The 16,708-nt window shown below is 39.8% G+C and overlaps 2 protein-coding genes across 3 annotated transcripts; both read left to right on the top strand.

The window, feature by feature from the left end:
- Nucleotides 1–1,282: 1,282 nt before the first annotated feature.
- On the top strand, nt 1,283–7,915 carry angptl6 (angiopoietin-like 6). 2 transcript variants are annotated; one of them, XM_042505009.1, is made up of 7 exons: nt 1,283–1,574; nt 2,091–2,587; nt 2,669–2,806; nt 3,401–3,602; nt 4,648–4,841; nt 6,978–7,248; nt 7,339–7,915. In XM_042505009.1, exons 2-7 carry the CDS (start codon nt 2,117–2,119, stop codon nt 7,521–7,523), a joined length of 1,461 nt encoding a protein of 486 aa, XP_042360943.1. In that variant the 5' UTR covers nt 1,283–1,574; nt 2,091–2,116; the 3' UTR covers nt 7,524–7,915. The 2 variants fall into 2 exon arrangements, with proteins under 2 accessions (XP_042360943.1, XP_042360942.1); XM_042505008.1 differs by lacking the exon at nt 1,283–1,574 and having other exon boundaries at nt 1,697–2,587.
- A 1,600-nt stretch (nt 7,916–9,515) lies between these two features.
- icam5 (intercellular adhesion molecule 5) lies at nt 9,516–16,066 on the top strand. The gene is made up of 10 exons (XM_042505845.1): nt 9,516–9,718; nt 11,739–12,029; nt 12,107–12,427; nt 12,535–12,849; nt 12,953–13,207; nt 13,532–13,858; nt 14,572–14,808; nt 14,907–15,128; nt 15,251–15,517; nt 15,694–16,066. Exons 1-10 carry the CDS (start codon nt 9,652–9,654, stop codon nt 15,873–15,875), a joined length of 2,484 nt encoding a protein of 827 aa, XP_042361779.1. The 5' UTR covers nt 9,516–9,651; the 3' UTR covers nt 15,876–16,066.
- Nucleotides 16,067–16,708: the final 642 nt, after the last annotated feature.

Below are 16,708 nucleotides of genomic sequence, written 5' to 3'. Positions count from 1 at the left end.
AGTTCTGTCAGTAGCAGATATTACAGTAGTAACTCTTGCAACATCAAAGACACGATTTCAGTGTGTTTACTGACAACACTGGCCACAGAATATGGTGTAACATCAGATTTTCATGGAAACGCCAAACAGATGTGACAAAATTTTAAAAGTCATGATGCTGAAATTAATTGGGTGTAACCATGACTGCAACAAAATCAAAACTCACAGCAGTTGATTTTAAAAAATTATTATTTTTGATGGCCAGATCACTATATTATCACATTTAGCAGAAAGCCACTGCAGAGCTCTGCAGGTTCAAAGTTGCAAGCAATTAAAGTTGTTGATCTCATGTCTAATGTTACTCAAACAAAGCAACGCTGAAACAGAAATTCCAAGCTTGTGCAGACTTTTCTGAACCTCCATTAAAGATCACATTGAGGTGAGGCGTCATACCTTACTGTGGCTACTCTGAAGCTGTTGCATTCTCAATTTTGAGGCACATTTCCATTTTGATGGTACTTTATAACTACAAATATTGTAGTTTTTACCCAGTTACAATTATTTAACAGCAACAGTCACAAGTAACTTTTCAAATTAAGATTTTACCCATAAAACATGTCATCATGTATGATGCATTGCTGTGGATTAAAGAACAAAAGACTTACGGTACAGAAAATATTTTAGAAAATTAGCAATGAGCTGTGACATTAAAATGCTTCCTACATGTTAATGTATCAGTAAAGAATATTATGAAATATTTTCCCATACAGAACTCTGAAAGGGCCAAAAGAGACTGAAGTACATTTTACTAGATTTTCTAGCCTTATATTTTGAATGGAATATGATTTTTTTCACAGATTATCTGCCTCATTTTATGCTGTATAAATATAGGAAGAATTTCAGAAAATGTGACAAAAGTTATTTTTTTATAAATGCTATCAACTACAGCCATAAGAGTAGGGTGGATTTATAACATAAAAGCAAAACTTTTTCTGTTTCTAGCATTTCTGATATAAGAATTTGATACATTTCTTTGTCATGTATGGTTATTTTTTGACTCTTGGTTGGACAAAACATGACATTTGAGGATGTCACTAATGGCACTTTCATTATTTTCTAACATTTTATAGAATTCTAAAGATATTTGTTGGTTACAGCTCTTGTGTAAACCACTGCTTTTGAATACCACACTGATTCAGCTCCTTCTGGGACAGAGTCCGAGGCAGGATAGCAGGTTGATGGCAGAGGGAGGAGACATCCAGCTAAACAGCAGGTACTGGGAGGCGGCACCTCCCCCAGTTTGTAATTAGTTGTCTCCCTCTTCAGAGAGCCTGAACCTTTGGAGAGGAGGCAGTCTATCTTCTCACAAATCTTTTTTTGTTTTGAGATTCATATCCCACGCAAATTTCTAATCCTGCATCTTCAACATTTACGAAGGACCAGCGACGACTTTTTATTTGGAAGCCGCCTCTATGGGACTCTAAACATGGAATTTTTGACAATGCGTTAGCCTTTGTTTTGCATCTGTGCCTCTTGGGAACTGCAGCTACACACTGGAGCAGAACAAAGACATCCTGAACACTTCATCTGTTACGGTAAGTCAGTGCAGTCCACTCTGATCTAGAAATGCAGTGATTATGGCATTCAAAGTTGCACTTGGCCAAATAAGTCTTTAGCTTATAAAATCATTATAAAATCTAGAAAAATGTTGTGTTATTGTGTATGTGTGGACATCCACTTATGGTACCAGTAAGAAGTTTAAAGGCCTACAGGAGATTCTTGTGTCAGATGTCCATATTGACCTACTTGGATTCATGTGTTTACGATGTTGACTGTGGTTGTTGTGGCTGGATGTGGAGATAACTCTTCTGTTGACCGTGAGATGAAGGTGTGTTTATTCTGGCTGGTTGATGTTGACTGTTGTCCCTTCAGTGTTGACCTGCTAATAAATTCCAGTCGGGGGAGATGTGTTTACTCTCACTATGCAAGGAAACATCTGTCAACAGTCAAGACCCACAGTATACTGTTTCCTTGAAAACAAAGTTGTATCAGTTGTTATTTATGTGTTATTGCTGTGGTGATTCTAATCATGTCCTCTCCTCTGCTACCAGGGTGTCCACAGCAGTTTAACAGATTCATGGAGAAGATACTGACAATAGGTCTGACTCTTTTTTTAACGCTCTGTGTGGACATACGAGGAGCAGGAGGACTGAAGGAGGGGGCAAATGGCGAAAACATCCAGAAACGTTCACCCCGATCTTCAGATTCAAAAGGAGGCCGTTGCTCCTACACTTTCATTGTCCCACAGCAAAAACTGACAGGTGCGCTGTGTTTGAACACGCAGTCTGCTTCTGCCAACCAGTCAGAGGTGGCAGCGCTGCGGGCGGAGCTCAGACGGCAGCAGGAGCAGCTGGAGAAGCTTCAGGGCCAATTGGAGAAGGACGGGTCCCTTGCCATGGAGGTAAGAGCCCTGCGCAAAGAGAGTAACAGCATGAATTCACGCATTGCCCAGCTCTATGCCCAGCTGCTACATGAAGTCATACATAAGAAAGACCAGGCTTTGGAACAGCGAAGGGTAGAGAACCTCCTGCTAAATGCTACAACACAGGTAAGCAGAGCACTACTGTCACAGCAGTTCTAATTGTTATCAAACTCATCCTTATGTGAGCTGTTGGTGGTGCAACATCAGGCGCTGCAGGTGTCCAGTAACTACAGGGAGCTGGAGAAGAAGTATGGAGCCCTCACCTCCATGTTGAGTTCCCAGAACCAGTTTATTGCTCGTCTGGAGAAGCAGTGCCAGTGCAAGGAGACCACCCAGACCTTGCTGGTAGGGAACAAACTGTGGTCTGCAAATTTACACCCGGGACACAGTGCCTGCACGAGCAGCACGTGAGCGTTGCTGAGCCTGTTGCTTTTTATTTCAGTGACCATGTTAGAGCAGCCGCATTGCGTGAACAGTGCTACTCAGGCACGTCTCAGCTGCCTCTCAGCTGTGGCACATCTAGAAAAATGGATGTGAGACATTTTTTTTAGTGTGACCCACACATTTACTTACTTTAGATACTGACTTAATACGTCCTTTCACTATAGTTTCAAAGTCTGTACCTGACACAGACATGAAGAAACAGAATTACATCTGTTTTACTCAACCTTTTCTGAGGCAACATTTCTGTTGACACAATCCCCTCAGGTTTTAACACAAGGCTTTTAATGTGAAATACAGTAGTTAGAGCAGCAGGCAGCTCTGCAGCAGCATCGCAGCAGCAACACTGTTGGTGTTAACACAGCAAGTGTGCACGCTGCAGCAGTTCAGAGAGGTTGCCATCACGTGCTGCTCACACATACAGTGTGTCCCAGGTGTTACACTGGGTTTTCACACTGGAACTGAGATTGGTGTGTTGTTTTTGTGTCGGTCTGGCAGGTGACAACTGAATCCCCAAAAAGCCAGCCTAATGTGCATCTTAATCACAGCACAGAAGCCAACGAAATGACCAATGACGTTCAAAGGGACCAAAGTGTTCTTCCACCGCAGCAGGAAAAAACACTTCTCTCTCTCCCCACCACCGCAGCCAACACCACTACAGACCCTCCTTTCATTAGTTTCCCCGTCACAAAGACTCCAGGTACATCAATGTAAAGCATTTGTTTTGTGGCTCAAGTACTCCAGTACATGTAAATCTGTGTGTATGAGTGTATCAATTTTCTCTCAGTGTTTTTTAGCTGCTTAGATAAGTTGAAGCGAAAGAAGTCAGTGACCTGCTGGTAGAAACCTTATCTCTCTGGGAATGCCTAAACAATATCAGAAACAGCCAGCAGCTCTTATCAGAGAAGAGAAGCCTTCATAATGAGGACACACTCATGAAGCACAGCATGTGTTGGAGCTTTTAAATGGCACAATTACTCAGAACTTGCACAACTGGAATGTTCAAAATGACAAAGCAGAGGATTTGAGACATCCTAACCAACAAGTCAGCAGAACTGAAGTGACTCCACTGTGTGTGTGTGTGTGTGTGTGTGTGTGTGTGTGTGTGTGTGTGTGTGTGTGTGTGTGTGTGTGTGACTCAGCTCTTGCTTAAAGGTTTGATGAAAGACCGTGTATTGCCACATCTTGTCCGGTAAAAAACCACTGAGCTTGGGCTAAAGATGTTGTCGGGGATGACCGATTCGTGTGGGAGAATTTCCTCATTGTATACATTTTCTCCGTGCAGATTCCTTCGTTCATCTTATCACTGTGACGTGAAACACTGAACATGTGCTGGGGGGAAAAATTCCTCAGCTCTAAAAAGATAAACTGGACTTGCTTCAGTGTGTGATCTTCCTGACACTTAAACAAACTGAATTCCAAAACCATCCATAATACCCTTGTGTTTTCAAAGAGTGTCATCAAGGAGTCAAAGCAATGAGCCTGACACAAAAAAAAGTTCCCCAATTCAAAGGAATAATTTAAAAAATGAAAAATTACAAGTTGCTAAGATTCATCATGTCTCAGTCAGGAAATGGTCTTAATTCTTGACTACTATAAATCTTGTATTTTAGCATTTTAGGTGTAACTAGGAAACTAAGCAGGCATGAGCAAATTCAGACCATGACTGACACTGCCTTCTCTCAGCATACTGTGTTTCTACTCTCTGCTTTTCTTATTATGGCTCCTTCACCCTACCATTTCAGGGCCATGGCGGGACTGCCACCATGTGCTGGAATCAGGTGAGACCACCAGCGGGATCTACCTGCTCCGTCCACAGAGTGCCAACCGCCTCCTGCAGGCCTGGTGCGAGCAGAGTCGGGCTCAGGGAGGGTGGACTGTCATCCAGAGGAGACAGGATGGGTCAGTGAATTTCTTCAGGACCTGGGAGCAGTATAAGGTGATAACACACACCTGCATGTCTGCAACACACACTGGGGTTTTATGTTTGTTGGGTTTTTTTAAAGGAAGAAACAAGACCAAGAGCCTACAGCAGCGCTGTCAGCTTGTTTAAACCTGGTATTAACATGCGTTTCGGTGATTTGAACACAAGTGGACAGCCAAGACGCATAGACCCACTTTTGCACTATGCACATACACATTCTACACAGCCTGTAGTCACCTGCTATGTCAAGGCTTTAGCTACAGAGTGCACAGCCACAATAGGTAGCAGCTGCACAACAAACTACCTCAGTGAGCTAAAGAAATGGGCAAAGCAAAGTGGAAAAAACTTTGAAGAAGTGTTGAAGGACACGATGAGCCCGATCAGTGAACACCTGGAAGAGGAAAGGAGCAGCAGAGCCGTCAGTTCAGCTTCTTGAAGCCACGCAACCTGAAGTCTCTGTTTCTGGCCAGCTGCCCCGAACAGATCCTCTTGCTTCACGCGCTACAGCTGTTTCACTCTCAAGCAACGACTTAAATTCACCCGCAATACACATAGTTGTCGTTGAGCATATTGTGAGAAAGGAAGACATGAGTTCTCAGTTTCTGTCTCCGCTCCAGCTCCGTGCTCTCTCTGGGAAATGCCCTAAACCCGTTAATCGAACAGATTACGAAACATGACGTTCCCGGATTGAAATACCTCTTGCTGATTCCAGTCTGTCTGCCTTACATAACACCAGGCGAATTTTCGAGAGCTTGCTGTAGAAATATAGATTGATATATAGATATACATTACAAGAATGAAAGCAAAGGCAACTATTAAGTTAAAAAGTCAAAAAATATAAACAGACACAATAACAATATAGGCATTTTTAGTGTGGTCAGTTCTTTCCAGAATGGATGGTTTCACTTCCGCTTTTTGCTCAGTCCTTTCAAGTTCAATTCAACTTAACTGGCGAGAGTCTTTTATCAAACAGACGGATCTAACTCACCACTGTAACAGAGGGTTTTCAGGTGTATGTGTGAAGAATGCTGTAAAATGCCCTGTGCTCAGGATCACTTCTGCTTCACACATCAAACAGCCAGATGGCATCAGGAAAGAGGAAGTGACCTCACCTCACCGGGATATGTTTAACCTGGCGGTCTAGGATTGGCTATGAGGTTAGTGGGTTTTTAATCCTGGTCACACCGGCATGAGGGAACCATTTGAACTTAAAAAAAACTTTGAGTCATTTTAAGGTACACGCTCACTGTGTTTATTTTCCTAAACCTTACCGGTGTAACTTTACGATAATTACGTAACTTTACATTGAGGACATAATGCCATTTGTGGGGTGCTAACACCTAAGATATTATAAAAATTGTGTGTGCATTTTGGAGGATATTATACAAACCGTTGTATGAGCATACCTTGGGTCGCATCACCCGAGACACACGTTAATACCAGGTGTAAGGCACAGCGCTGCTTTGGTGTAAATACTGACGTCGTCATGCTAACATGCTGATGTTTAGCATGTGTAATATTCAGTTTAGCGTGTTAGCTTACATTCGATAATTTGCACCAAACATTAAGTACAGCAGAATCTGATGGGAAGGTTATTAGTTTTGTAGGTAATCAGTCACAAACCAAATGAAAAAAAACTGACCTAATGATATCGCTAGACAAAAAGTCAGAGGATCACCAGTGTTTTAACAATTGATCCTAAAGGGGACATGAATATTTTTGCCAAATTTATCCATCCAATAATTATTGAGACATTTAAATGAAAGCCAGATACCTAGAAGCAGAGTTAGAAGATCCCAAAATCAGTAGAATTCCTCATCTGGGGAAGATACCAACGTCTGTGCCAATCCATCCAGTAGAAATTGAAATATTTTACAGGGTAAGTGCAAATTTTGACCTGCAGCACTGAAAGGAAAAGTCAGAGGATTACCGAAAGTCAAAAGGATTCATCCTCTGGGGAACATGAATGTCTGAACAAAATTTTGTGGCAGCCCATCCGATAGTTGTTGTAATTATTCAAGGTGAACAGAACAACTAACTGTAAGTGCCCTCTCTAGATCATTGCTAATAATAGAAGAACTCATTAAAAACAAGATGACAACAAGATTAATACTTTTCCTCAGATTAAACTGGTGTGTTGGCGTGTTACAGCAAGGCTTCGGTAACCTAGACGGCGAGTACTGGCTCGGCCTGGAACACCTCTACTGGCTGACTAAACAGGCCCAATATAAGCTACGGATAGCTCTGGAGGACTGGCAGGGCCGGCAGGTGTTCGCTGAATATGACAGCTTCCGCCTGGAGCCGGAGAGCGATTGGTACCGACTGCGGTTGGGACAATACCACGGCAATGCAGGGGACTCCCTCTCATGGCACAATAACAAGGCCTTCACCACTCTGGATCGAGACAAGGACAGCTACACAGGTTTGAACTCCCCTGGTCTTGTTTGATATCTCTCTGTTGCTAGTTTTGACTTTTTCTCTTTATAAGTGTGTTTCTCTGTTGTGTCATTAGGCAACTGCGCTCATTACCAAAAAGGAGGCTGGTGGTACCACATGTGTGCCCACTCCAATCTGAACGGTGTGTGGTATCGGGGCGGGCACTATCGCAGCCGCTATCAGGATGGGGTCTACTGGGCGGAGTTCCACGGAGGATCCTACTCTCTCAAACGAGTTTCCATGATGATCAAACCCTCATAAGATAGTTGCATTATGGGCATGTGCAAAAGAGATATAATGATGAACTGTTGCAGGCAGATGAAGAGGGTCTGTCGCACCCAGTAATGTAATAATTTCCTGAAAATGAAATAAAATTTTCACTCAACCTGACTGAAAATATAATTAACCCAATAATTGAATAACTTGACCAATAATGTAATAAAATGCTAACTGATATTGTAAAACCATTTCTGCCTATAATGTAACACCTTTCTGGTGGGTTCTTTTTTTTCAAAACTGATAATGTAATAAGTGTACAAAAGAAGCTTTTTTCTCAGAAATATAAAGTGTGCTAGTTATACAAAGTTTATAATGCCGTTTGTGTCTACTGAAAACACTAACATTTGACACTAATTTCATTTTTAAAAATGTAAATTCAAAAATGGAGAATGAAGAAAATGGCTAACGTCACACAAGCGAGCAATGAAGGCAAAACAACCAGTTACATTATCTGGCAAAATACTACAAAAAATACAATAATACAAAAAAATGTTGTTTACATTATCAGAAAGGCCTTTTTTTAAATTACATTGTTGGTAAATGTGAGTACGTTATTGAATTTTATTACATTCTCGATCAGGTTAAGTGCAAATTTTATTGCATTTTGGGACGTTTTATGTCATCAGGAAATTATAACATTACTAGGTGCTACAGGGCCTTAAAGATTATGTTTCAGTGTTATCCCTTTACAGTGTTGAGCCAGTGTGTCTGTTTAAAGAGGAACACTACTTAAATTGACCCTTCCTTAGTCCCAATTTTCAGGCTAGTGATATTTATCTTCAAAATTTGTCAGATTTCAGTCTCCTTATTCAAGTACCTTAAACATTACCACAGGAAACAGGGCTGACGTTGTTCATCTCACATTATGCTAACTTGTCTTGATGTAGCTATACATGAGCTAGCTAGTGTTTTGTTAACCTTAACAAAAGATGTGACCATATACAATAAAATGTGTCCATGAAGATTGTGCCAGTACCCAGCCACATCTTTTAACTGTTTCCAAATTTTGGTTTTCTTCTCAACATAGACAAACCATAGCACATAGCATATCAAAGTCACTTATAACAGGAAAGGGCAATATTAACAGAGGTTATACCAGGTTCCAAGCTTGCGTAACTGAAATTGGACAACAGCAAAAGGGGACGGGGCTAAGGAAGGTTTGATTAAGAATGTGTTATTTCCATGACCGTGGTAAGTTCAGTCATTATTTGTGAGCATGAGCTAGTCTCTGTCAAAGCTAGAAACCAGAGAATTAAGTCTCAGACTTGTAATGTCATCGGGTATAAAGTCTGCAGCTGCTCCATTGACAATGATAGCCTGATTTTGTGGACCTGCAGAATTTTTTACGAGCTTTATTCTATTGCAAAGTTCCCAGTTGTGAAACAGAAAATGTAGCCATATACTCAGAACATTCCCCTGGCTGCTCTCATGGTCATCGACAACATCTTTTCCTTTTCATTATACATGCGACAGTTCTAAACTTTATACCCTGTGACATTGCAAATTTGGGTTTTAGCACTCAAGTTTTTAGATTTGGAACAGAATTGTTCATGTTTACTAAACTTTTTGGACTGCATAAAAATGGACATACTTTCCCTTTCATAAAACTGTGTAAAACTGTAAAACTAAATTTTGAATAGTCAGTAAAGTGTGTATAGACTGTGAATCACTGCATGAGTAACATGTTACATGTTGACACGTTTGTCCTATGTGTTGCAATTTCCTGACAAAATTTGATGTTTTTCAGTGTGCAACATATTTTTAAAAAATAAAAATATGCTTAATTAGCTCCTGTTTTAAAAAAAATACTTAAAATGTACATATATATATATTTATATGTATAAGAATATATTACCTATGATGGCTCCATAAAGAACAAACTGTGGTTTTGCTGTCATGTTTCCGTTTTGCTCAGTTTCCTGTATTCTAGGGCGTTGAATTTCCCTTGGTGTGCTTGGTTTGTTTTTTTTTAAAAATTCTCACTAAGCTCGCATAGCTGGCAGCAGCAGGTAGTCACCCATCAGGGCCAGCTCTGAATCAGGATTAATTCAGTTACTAAAGCCATACAGTCACTGGATCATCCTGAAACGCACCTCACCTTCTTCATCCAATGTGCTCATCGAGCATGCTGCCTCTCACGATGTTGGGCTTCCTCATGCTCATGCTGTCTCTGTGTGGTGAGTGATAATGATGCTCTACATGAGCTCTGTGTGGTGCTTAAATGTTATTCTTTGTTTTGTGCTGCACTTGGTATAAAATATTTTAAATTACTGCTATAGTTTTTTGATTTCTTATAGCTTCAATAGCTCCACGTTTCCAGTGATGGTGACGGTGAAAACGAAACCAAAAAAATTCATACTACACTCATTTTATGAAAAAAAAAAAAAAATTGTTAACCAAACTTCAAAAATTTCTTTAATCGGCAGGACAGGAAATAAGTTTCTTTTTCAACTTCCAAGGAAACTGTGTTAATCTATTTTTTTTTTCTCATTTTAGCTGAATTATTTCAAGTGTTATCAGCTGACACCATTATTTTAAGTTTGTAAACAATTTTATCAGTGTTACAATTTTACACAATATGCAATCATTTTCTTTTATTGGGGTGTGGTTAAGATAAATCTAAAGAAAGTCAAGAAAGAGAACAGATGAGAGTCAAGGAAATGAAAGAAAAATGGTCATGTATGTAGTCTTTGACTTTTTAAAAGAATTTAGTTGGAAAAAAAGTGGAAGTTTGATGCTTTAAACAGAATTTAAACTTTTACATTTTAAGTGGCGGTAGAGCTGGGTGTTAAAATGTTTGTGGTAAAAAACTTCCGCTATATTAACTGTGACAGTTGACTTGTGTAAACCACATTTACTGCATGGGGGTGGTGGAAAAAGTACATTTTGAGATGAGAACGATTTAGAGTAGATTAAAATCAACTTAATTATTATTGTACAGAGAACAGGTACTAAAACAAACGGCAGTTTTTGCAGCATTTAACCAGAAGTGCAAAAGGCAGTAAAGTGAAGAGTAATTAACATAGGTATAGTGGTTAAAAAACATAAATAAATTATATTAGATAAATTATATGATATTACATCACTCTTTACAGTGAGTACAAACTGTACCACACATAGAGTATACAGTATTTTTTTTAGTAATTTTGTGTCTCTTTGCAGTTCCTTTGCACATTTTTTTTTCCAAATCTTTTTTTGGTCAGTGCATGTTAATTTGAGTGACATTTTGAATTTAGAATTAAATTACAAAGCTTTATCACAATTTATAATATAACCATTACAAAGCAGGATCATACTTGTTTCAAATGAAGAAAAGGTGCAGTTTGACGCTCGCATACTGGCAGAGATGGGCAGTATTACAATTACGTATTTAAAATACATATTTAGTTACTAAGAATTTTAAATCATTTGTATTTTACTGAACAGCCAAAAATAAGACATAATTTGTAAAGAAATAAGTGCTTGTGTTTGTACATTCAAAGTACTTAACATATGTAGGTATGTCATATGTTAAAGACCCATTTTTATTTACAGGTTTAAACTGTATTGAAAAGAAAAACTACACAATAACAAGTCTAATCACAGTTTTGGGCTAAATTCAAGAGAATTAAGTGACCTGTCTTGCCGGGTCAAGCAATATCCTCACTGTAAACTACATTTGAGTAGGCATCTGCTAAATGCTCAGTCTCACTGTCATCTGAAAGAAGTAGTGCATCTTCGTGCCCTAACTGTTCAATTTCCCCAGCTGCATTTCAATTGGCCCTTTTACTCAGACACTCAGTGGTTGCTTCAGAAACTGACAGAAACCACCCAGCATGCACCCCGAACTCTGGTGCCTCCCGCCTCCAACATATACTGATTGGTCACTTCAAATCTGTGATGAAGGAAATTAACAGAGCTCTTCTTTTCAGTGTAGGTGTGTTCAGGTTAGAACTATAATGACGCTCCTAAAAAGATAATATCAGTTTGCTGGGAATGTACTTTTGTATTTTAAGTATATGTAATTTGTAACACAATATCTTTTGATGTAATTGTGCCCACATGGGATTGACAGAAACATGACAGAGTACTGAAAGCAAGATTTTGGCCAGTTCAAAGTACAAGCGACTTGTATTAGTAATCAGAGCCACCAGAGTGCAGCAAAGTGCATTTTTAAAGTCCAATAAAATAAAAATAAAAACATTTATCTATCAACAGATGCAGACAGTATTTGCCCCAGTGACCTTAACACTCTGACACTGGAGCCGGACAAGCTTCTAATCGATTTTGGAGCGAAGAATGTTTCGGAGTTGGTAAACTGCACCAGCACAGATGAGGATCATGATGGGATGTACTGGAGTTTTGGAAATTCAAACTCTTCAGTGGAATATGGCGAAAGTTTTATTGCCTGGTCACTGTCCCTGTCAGACTTGAATGAAACAGCGCAGTGCAAAATAAAGCAGAGTGACGGTCATGAATGCAGCATAGAACTTGACATTACTCTATACAGTAAGTATAACTTCAAATGAGTATTATGAAATAAAATTATGAAAAACAATAATCTATATCAAATTTTGTTTTCATAGAGTATCCGGAAATGGTGTATGTGTTTCCTTTAAATTATGCAACTGCAACGGAAGGGACTTTGTACCAGCTGCAGTGTGATATCATCAGTGTTGCACCTGTTCAAAACCTCACTGTGAGGTGGTACAAAAACAATCAGATCATCAGGACAGACTCCTTCACCAGCATAATCAAAACACCAGTAACTGAGTCTTCAGTTCTGGAAGTCAACATCAGCAGAGATGAAAATGGAGCTCGGTTTAGGTGTGAGGCTCAGCTGGACCTTGGGCCATATGAGTCACCACCTCCTTTTGTTTCTAACACATACACTGTGGTTGTGAACTGTGAGTAAACACTTTGTTGTTTCCAGATAAACGAAACTTAGGGGAAATAATGTTGTTCTATCATGTTTATACCTAAATAAGCGAAAAGCCTTCATTTGCTTCTTCAGATGCTCCCGATATCGAGAACAAATCAGAAGATGTTTATGTGGACGACGGTAGTAATGTCACCCTGCACTGTGAAGCTGAGGGGCGCCCTCCTCCAGGCTTTCAGTGGACATTAGATGGTACGGATATGTTGGAGAACAAAAACTATCTTGACATTATTGGAGTGACCACCAATGCGACCTACATCTGCACAGCTTTCAATAAAGTGGGAAGAGTGACTAAGAAAATCCATGTACATGTGATAAAAACCACAGCAGCCACTGTAGCCCCTGCAGCCGCTGCAGCCGTGACCACCCCTGAGCCATTGATGCCAAGAGGTATCCATCTTTTACATGAGTTTAGACATTGAATATGTACCATTGTTGTGTATTGTGCAGCATAAAGAAGCCCTTATTGAATATGCTTTCTTTTGAATTGCAGCTTGCCCCTTAATATTAACGCCTGCCGAAATTGTGGTGCGATTTGGAGATTCAGCTTCAATTAACTGCAACACAACACAACCAGATTTCGTGGGAATGGGCTGGGAGGCTACATTAGGAAGCACAGCCTTTTTACGTCAACCTACAGTCCTCTGGACGGTTGACAAGCTGGAAGACTGGACCATGTATGTTACATGCTACGTTTTTCTGAGAGGTGGTTTCCAGTGTAATGTGCGGCCAAACATCACTCTTTACAGTGAGTACAGACTGCGCCTTACAGTATTGTCTGTCTTCGTCTCAGGGAGATTGTCGTTTTTTTAAATGGTTTGTCTTTTTGGTCATTTTGTTTCTCTATGCAGTTCCTTTGCACCTTTATTTCAAATCTTTTTTTTGGTCAGCACATGTTAATTTGATTTACATTTTGTAAGTGAAGGCTGGGGGAGGCCAGACACTTTTGGCCCCTGGGCCTGCAGCTGGTATAATCCATCCATGTATCATCTGTGTGTGCATATTTCTTGTACAGTGGTGATTGCAATTTTAGAAGTATCATGACATTTGCTTTGTTTGTTTTTATTTACAGAGACTCCAGACATTGTGTCAGTCTCTGCAATGCATCAGGGGCCGATGGTTGAAGGCAAAGAGTACAGTCTGAAATGTGACATCTTCAATGTGGCTCCTGTGGGGAAGCTCAGACTGACATGGATTCGGGACAATAAAACTGTGAACATAAAAACATTTGATGGCAACAGTATAGGCCCAGTCAATGAGTCCGCTATTTTGAACGTCACAGCTAACAGAGATGACAACGGAGCACAATTCAAATGCATGGCTGAGCTGATTCTCGGACCAAATGGACCAGAGATTGTCCCTACTGTAACCTCATCACCTCACATTGCTGTTGTGAACTGTAAGTTTTCCACTCATACATTTATAATAGGCTGGGCAGTATCTCTCTTTTTTCATACCTTCACAACATTTCAGCGAAACACGCAGTATATGACGATATTTATGTAAGTGGCAAGTTTGCTGTATTTCATTTCATGAGCTTTTACAAGCTCCATAAGCAGAAAAACAACAGTACACCTTCTGAAGACAAGTTTATCTCTTTTGCAAAACTAAGAGTGGCTGAATTGCCTTGTGAACTTAATGAAGGGCAAATTTATATAGCACATTTCAGCAACAAGGCAATTCAAAGTGCTCTACATAAACATTAAAAATCTTGAGACAAATTGCAAAAGAAATTTACAACAACAAAAAAGTTTTCTCTACCCACTGTTTTTTTTCCCTGCTGTCTCCCTCTGCCTTTGCAGAATAACTCATCGTGTAACATAATGCAGTCACTTTAGTAGCTTGTTCCCCCGGTGAAGACTGACCTCTGGTGGTGCATGCTGTGTACTACATCGCCTCAATAATTCATCTCTGTATCAGTTTAATCGAAAGAAGAGCTTCTGTATTTTCAACAGTATTGAAAATAATACCTCCAGGATTTCTAAATACCCTGTTATACCATAATACCTTGATGTCGCCAACCAAGTTATAATTGTGTGTTTTTTCTTCTAACTTACTAACCACACACCACTAAGATCATGTATTGACTAATGTGTTCATGTTTAATTTCAGATAAACCCCAGATCAAAGTTTGTGAAAGACATCTCACTGATGTGGAGCATAAGATCAGAGTGGACATGTTGTCCTGTGAAGCTGATGGGAACCCTCCACCTGCTGTTCAGTGGTACTACAAAGGTGCACTGATCAATGCATCTCAGCCCCTCAGCAGGACGCAATCAGGAAAATACACAGCTAAATTTGAAAACAGCTTTGGCAGCACCGAAATCTCTGTTGATATCACAGTTGAATGTAAGTGAATTAGATCTGCCTGATTACATATAAGTCTATATTTCTTTGCTGTAATTTATTCTGAAAAGTATTTTTTTTTTTTTTTACAATGTTTACAGATGGCCCTTTGTTTACTTGTAATGATCGCTACGAGGTTAAACAGAATGATAAGTTCCCGTGTGAAGCAGTGGGAATACCTAAACCTATCACCACCTGGCGTAAAGATGGAATAAATGTGGATTACCCCCTGCACCTGACAAAGAAGGATAATGGAACATATACACTTGAAGCAACCAACAAACATGGAACAACCAACCACACGCTGTATCTTGACGTGTTGTGTGAGTTTTGTTTGTCACAAAAACAGTCTATGCATATCGTTTTGTTAACAGTAAAAGCAAGTGATGTGGGATTAAAAATACATTTTGCAGCATTTTCTTAAATATTGCCTTTTTATCCACAGATACCCCTACAATCATAGAAGAAACCTACAAGGAAAAGGAGTTCACCCTGGGTGAAAATGTGACTCTGGACTGCATTGCTGAGGGCAACCCTCCCCCTGAGATCCTCTGGACCTACACCCCTGCAGTGAATGCACGGGAGACCACCGGGGGGCGCCAGAGGAGCATCATCATCACAAGAGCCACGTCTACCAATGCCGGTGTTTACAACTGCATTGCCACGAATGGAGTTGGGAGCCATACAAGATCTGTCACACTGATGATGAAAGGTATCATTATTGATTATGTGCAGAACACTAATAGAAATGTAGGCCTACACGGTGAAATGGTAACTGATGTTAATGCTGTTCTACATATGTTGCAGAAAAAAAACAAATGTTTATGGCAACAAGTAGTGAGAAGCACACTTTCAATTTATGTTGCTTTATGTTGTTTTATCCTACAGATGAATCCAAGGCATTCCCCTTAGCAATCATTTGGATGCTGATTGTGTTGATCGGTACCCTCATCTTCATCGTCATGGTGGTTGTCCACAACCGCCGGAAAAAACAAGGACAATATAGTTTTGTCCCTGATGGTGCAGATAAGCCTATCCCTATGACCCCTCAGTCTAACGGGGTGCAATAGAATGTAACTTGGTGAATGGGAAGGGGCAAATTAAGAGACAATGGGCCCACGGGCACTGATATGCAAAGGGCCCCAAACCCTCTTTCTCCAATAAGAGCAAGACACAGCCTTTGAGGTGGTTTTTATTTGTTGTTGTTTTGCATCTCTTTGCAGTCATTGTGCATCTTTTTTAAGTTTTTTGTCTTGTCATAGTCATTTTGTGACTCTTTGAGGTCATTGATTTTCTCTTTCTGTGGTTGTTTTGCCCCTTTTTGTAGTTTCTTTGTGTATCTTTGCAGTCCCTTTGCATCTCTTTTTGATCCATTTGTATCCCTTTGATGTATTTTTTTGTATTTTTGTGGTTGGTCTTTTCCTTTTCAGACATTTTGTGCTTCATCGCAGTTCCTTTGCATCTCTGTCATCATTTTGTGTCTCTTTTGGGTATTTTTTGTCTTGTTGTGTTTTTTTCTTTTTGCCCCCTTTAGTTATCTTCTGCCCCTTTGCAGTTCCTTTTGTTTCTTTGTTGTCTTTTTGAGTGTCTTCCTGGTCTGAGCATGTTTTTTTTTTTGAGTGACATCTTGCAGAGGAAGACCAGGGGAACAAACACCTTGGGCCCTTGGGCTTGTGTCCAGTAGGCCTGTAAATATTGTATTTACATGTTATCATTAGTATGGTATGATCCTAAGGTTACACAAGAAAAGACAGTGTAAAAGTTACTTATCGAAAGCACTTATTTGCCAAACAGTGCTATTGACAAAGCAGGTGTATTATAGCAATGTTCATATGTTTGTGCTTGAAATTCTAACCTAGTTTTTATCTTCTTTATTATTATTCTTAATAAAGTTATACAATGG

The sequence above is a fragment of the Plectropomus leopardus genome, chromosome 17 (assembly GCF_008729295.1).
Source record: "Plectropomus leopardus isolate mb chromosome 17, YSFRI_Pleo_2.0, whole genome shotgun sequence".
NCBI classification, from domain to species: domain Eukaryota; kingdom Metazoa; phylum Chordata; class Actinopteri; order Perciformes; family Serranidae; genus Plectropomus; species Plectropomus leopardus.
Note: the sequence above shows the minus strand (reverse complement) of the source record. Positions and strands in the feature narration are given on the sequence as shown.

Bases quoted from the DNA above. Each gene is read 5' to 3' on its own strand.
- angptl6 (XM_042505008.1), top strand. From the start codon at position 2,069: ATGTCCTCTCCTCTGCTACCAGGGTGTCCACAGCAGTTTAACAGATTC. The intron at 2,588-2,668 runs GTAAGCAGAGCA...GTGCAACATCAG, and splicing joins TGCTAAATGCTACAACACAG to GCGCTGCAGGTGTCCAGTAA. The intron at 4,842-6,977 runs GTGATAACACAC...GGCGTGTTACAG, and splicing joins GGACCTGGGAGCAGTATAAG to CAAGGCTTCGGTAACCTAGA.
- icam5 (XM_042505845.1), top strand. From the start codon at position 9,652: ATGTGCTCATCGAGCATGCTGCCTCTCACGATGTTGGGCTTCCTCATG. The intron at 9,719-11,738 runs GTGAGTGATAAT...ATCTATCAACAG, and splicing joins GCTCATGCTGTCTCTGTGTG to ATGCAGACAGTATTTGCCCC. The intron at 13,859-14,571 runs GTAAGTTTTCCA...GTTTAATTTCAG, and splicing joins TCACATTGCTGTTGTGAACT to ATAAACCCCAGATCAAAGTT.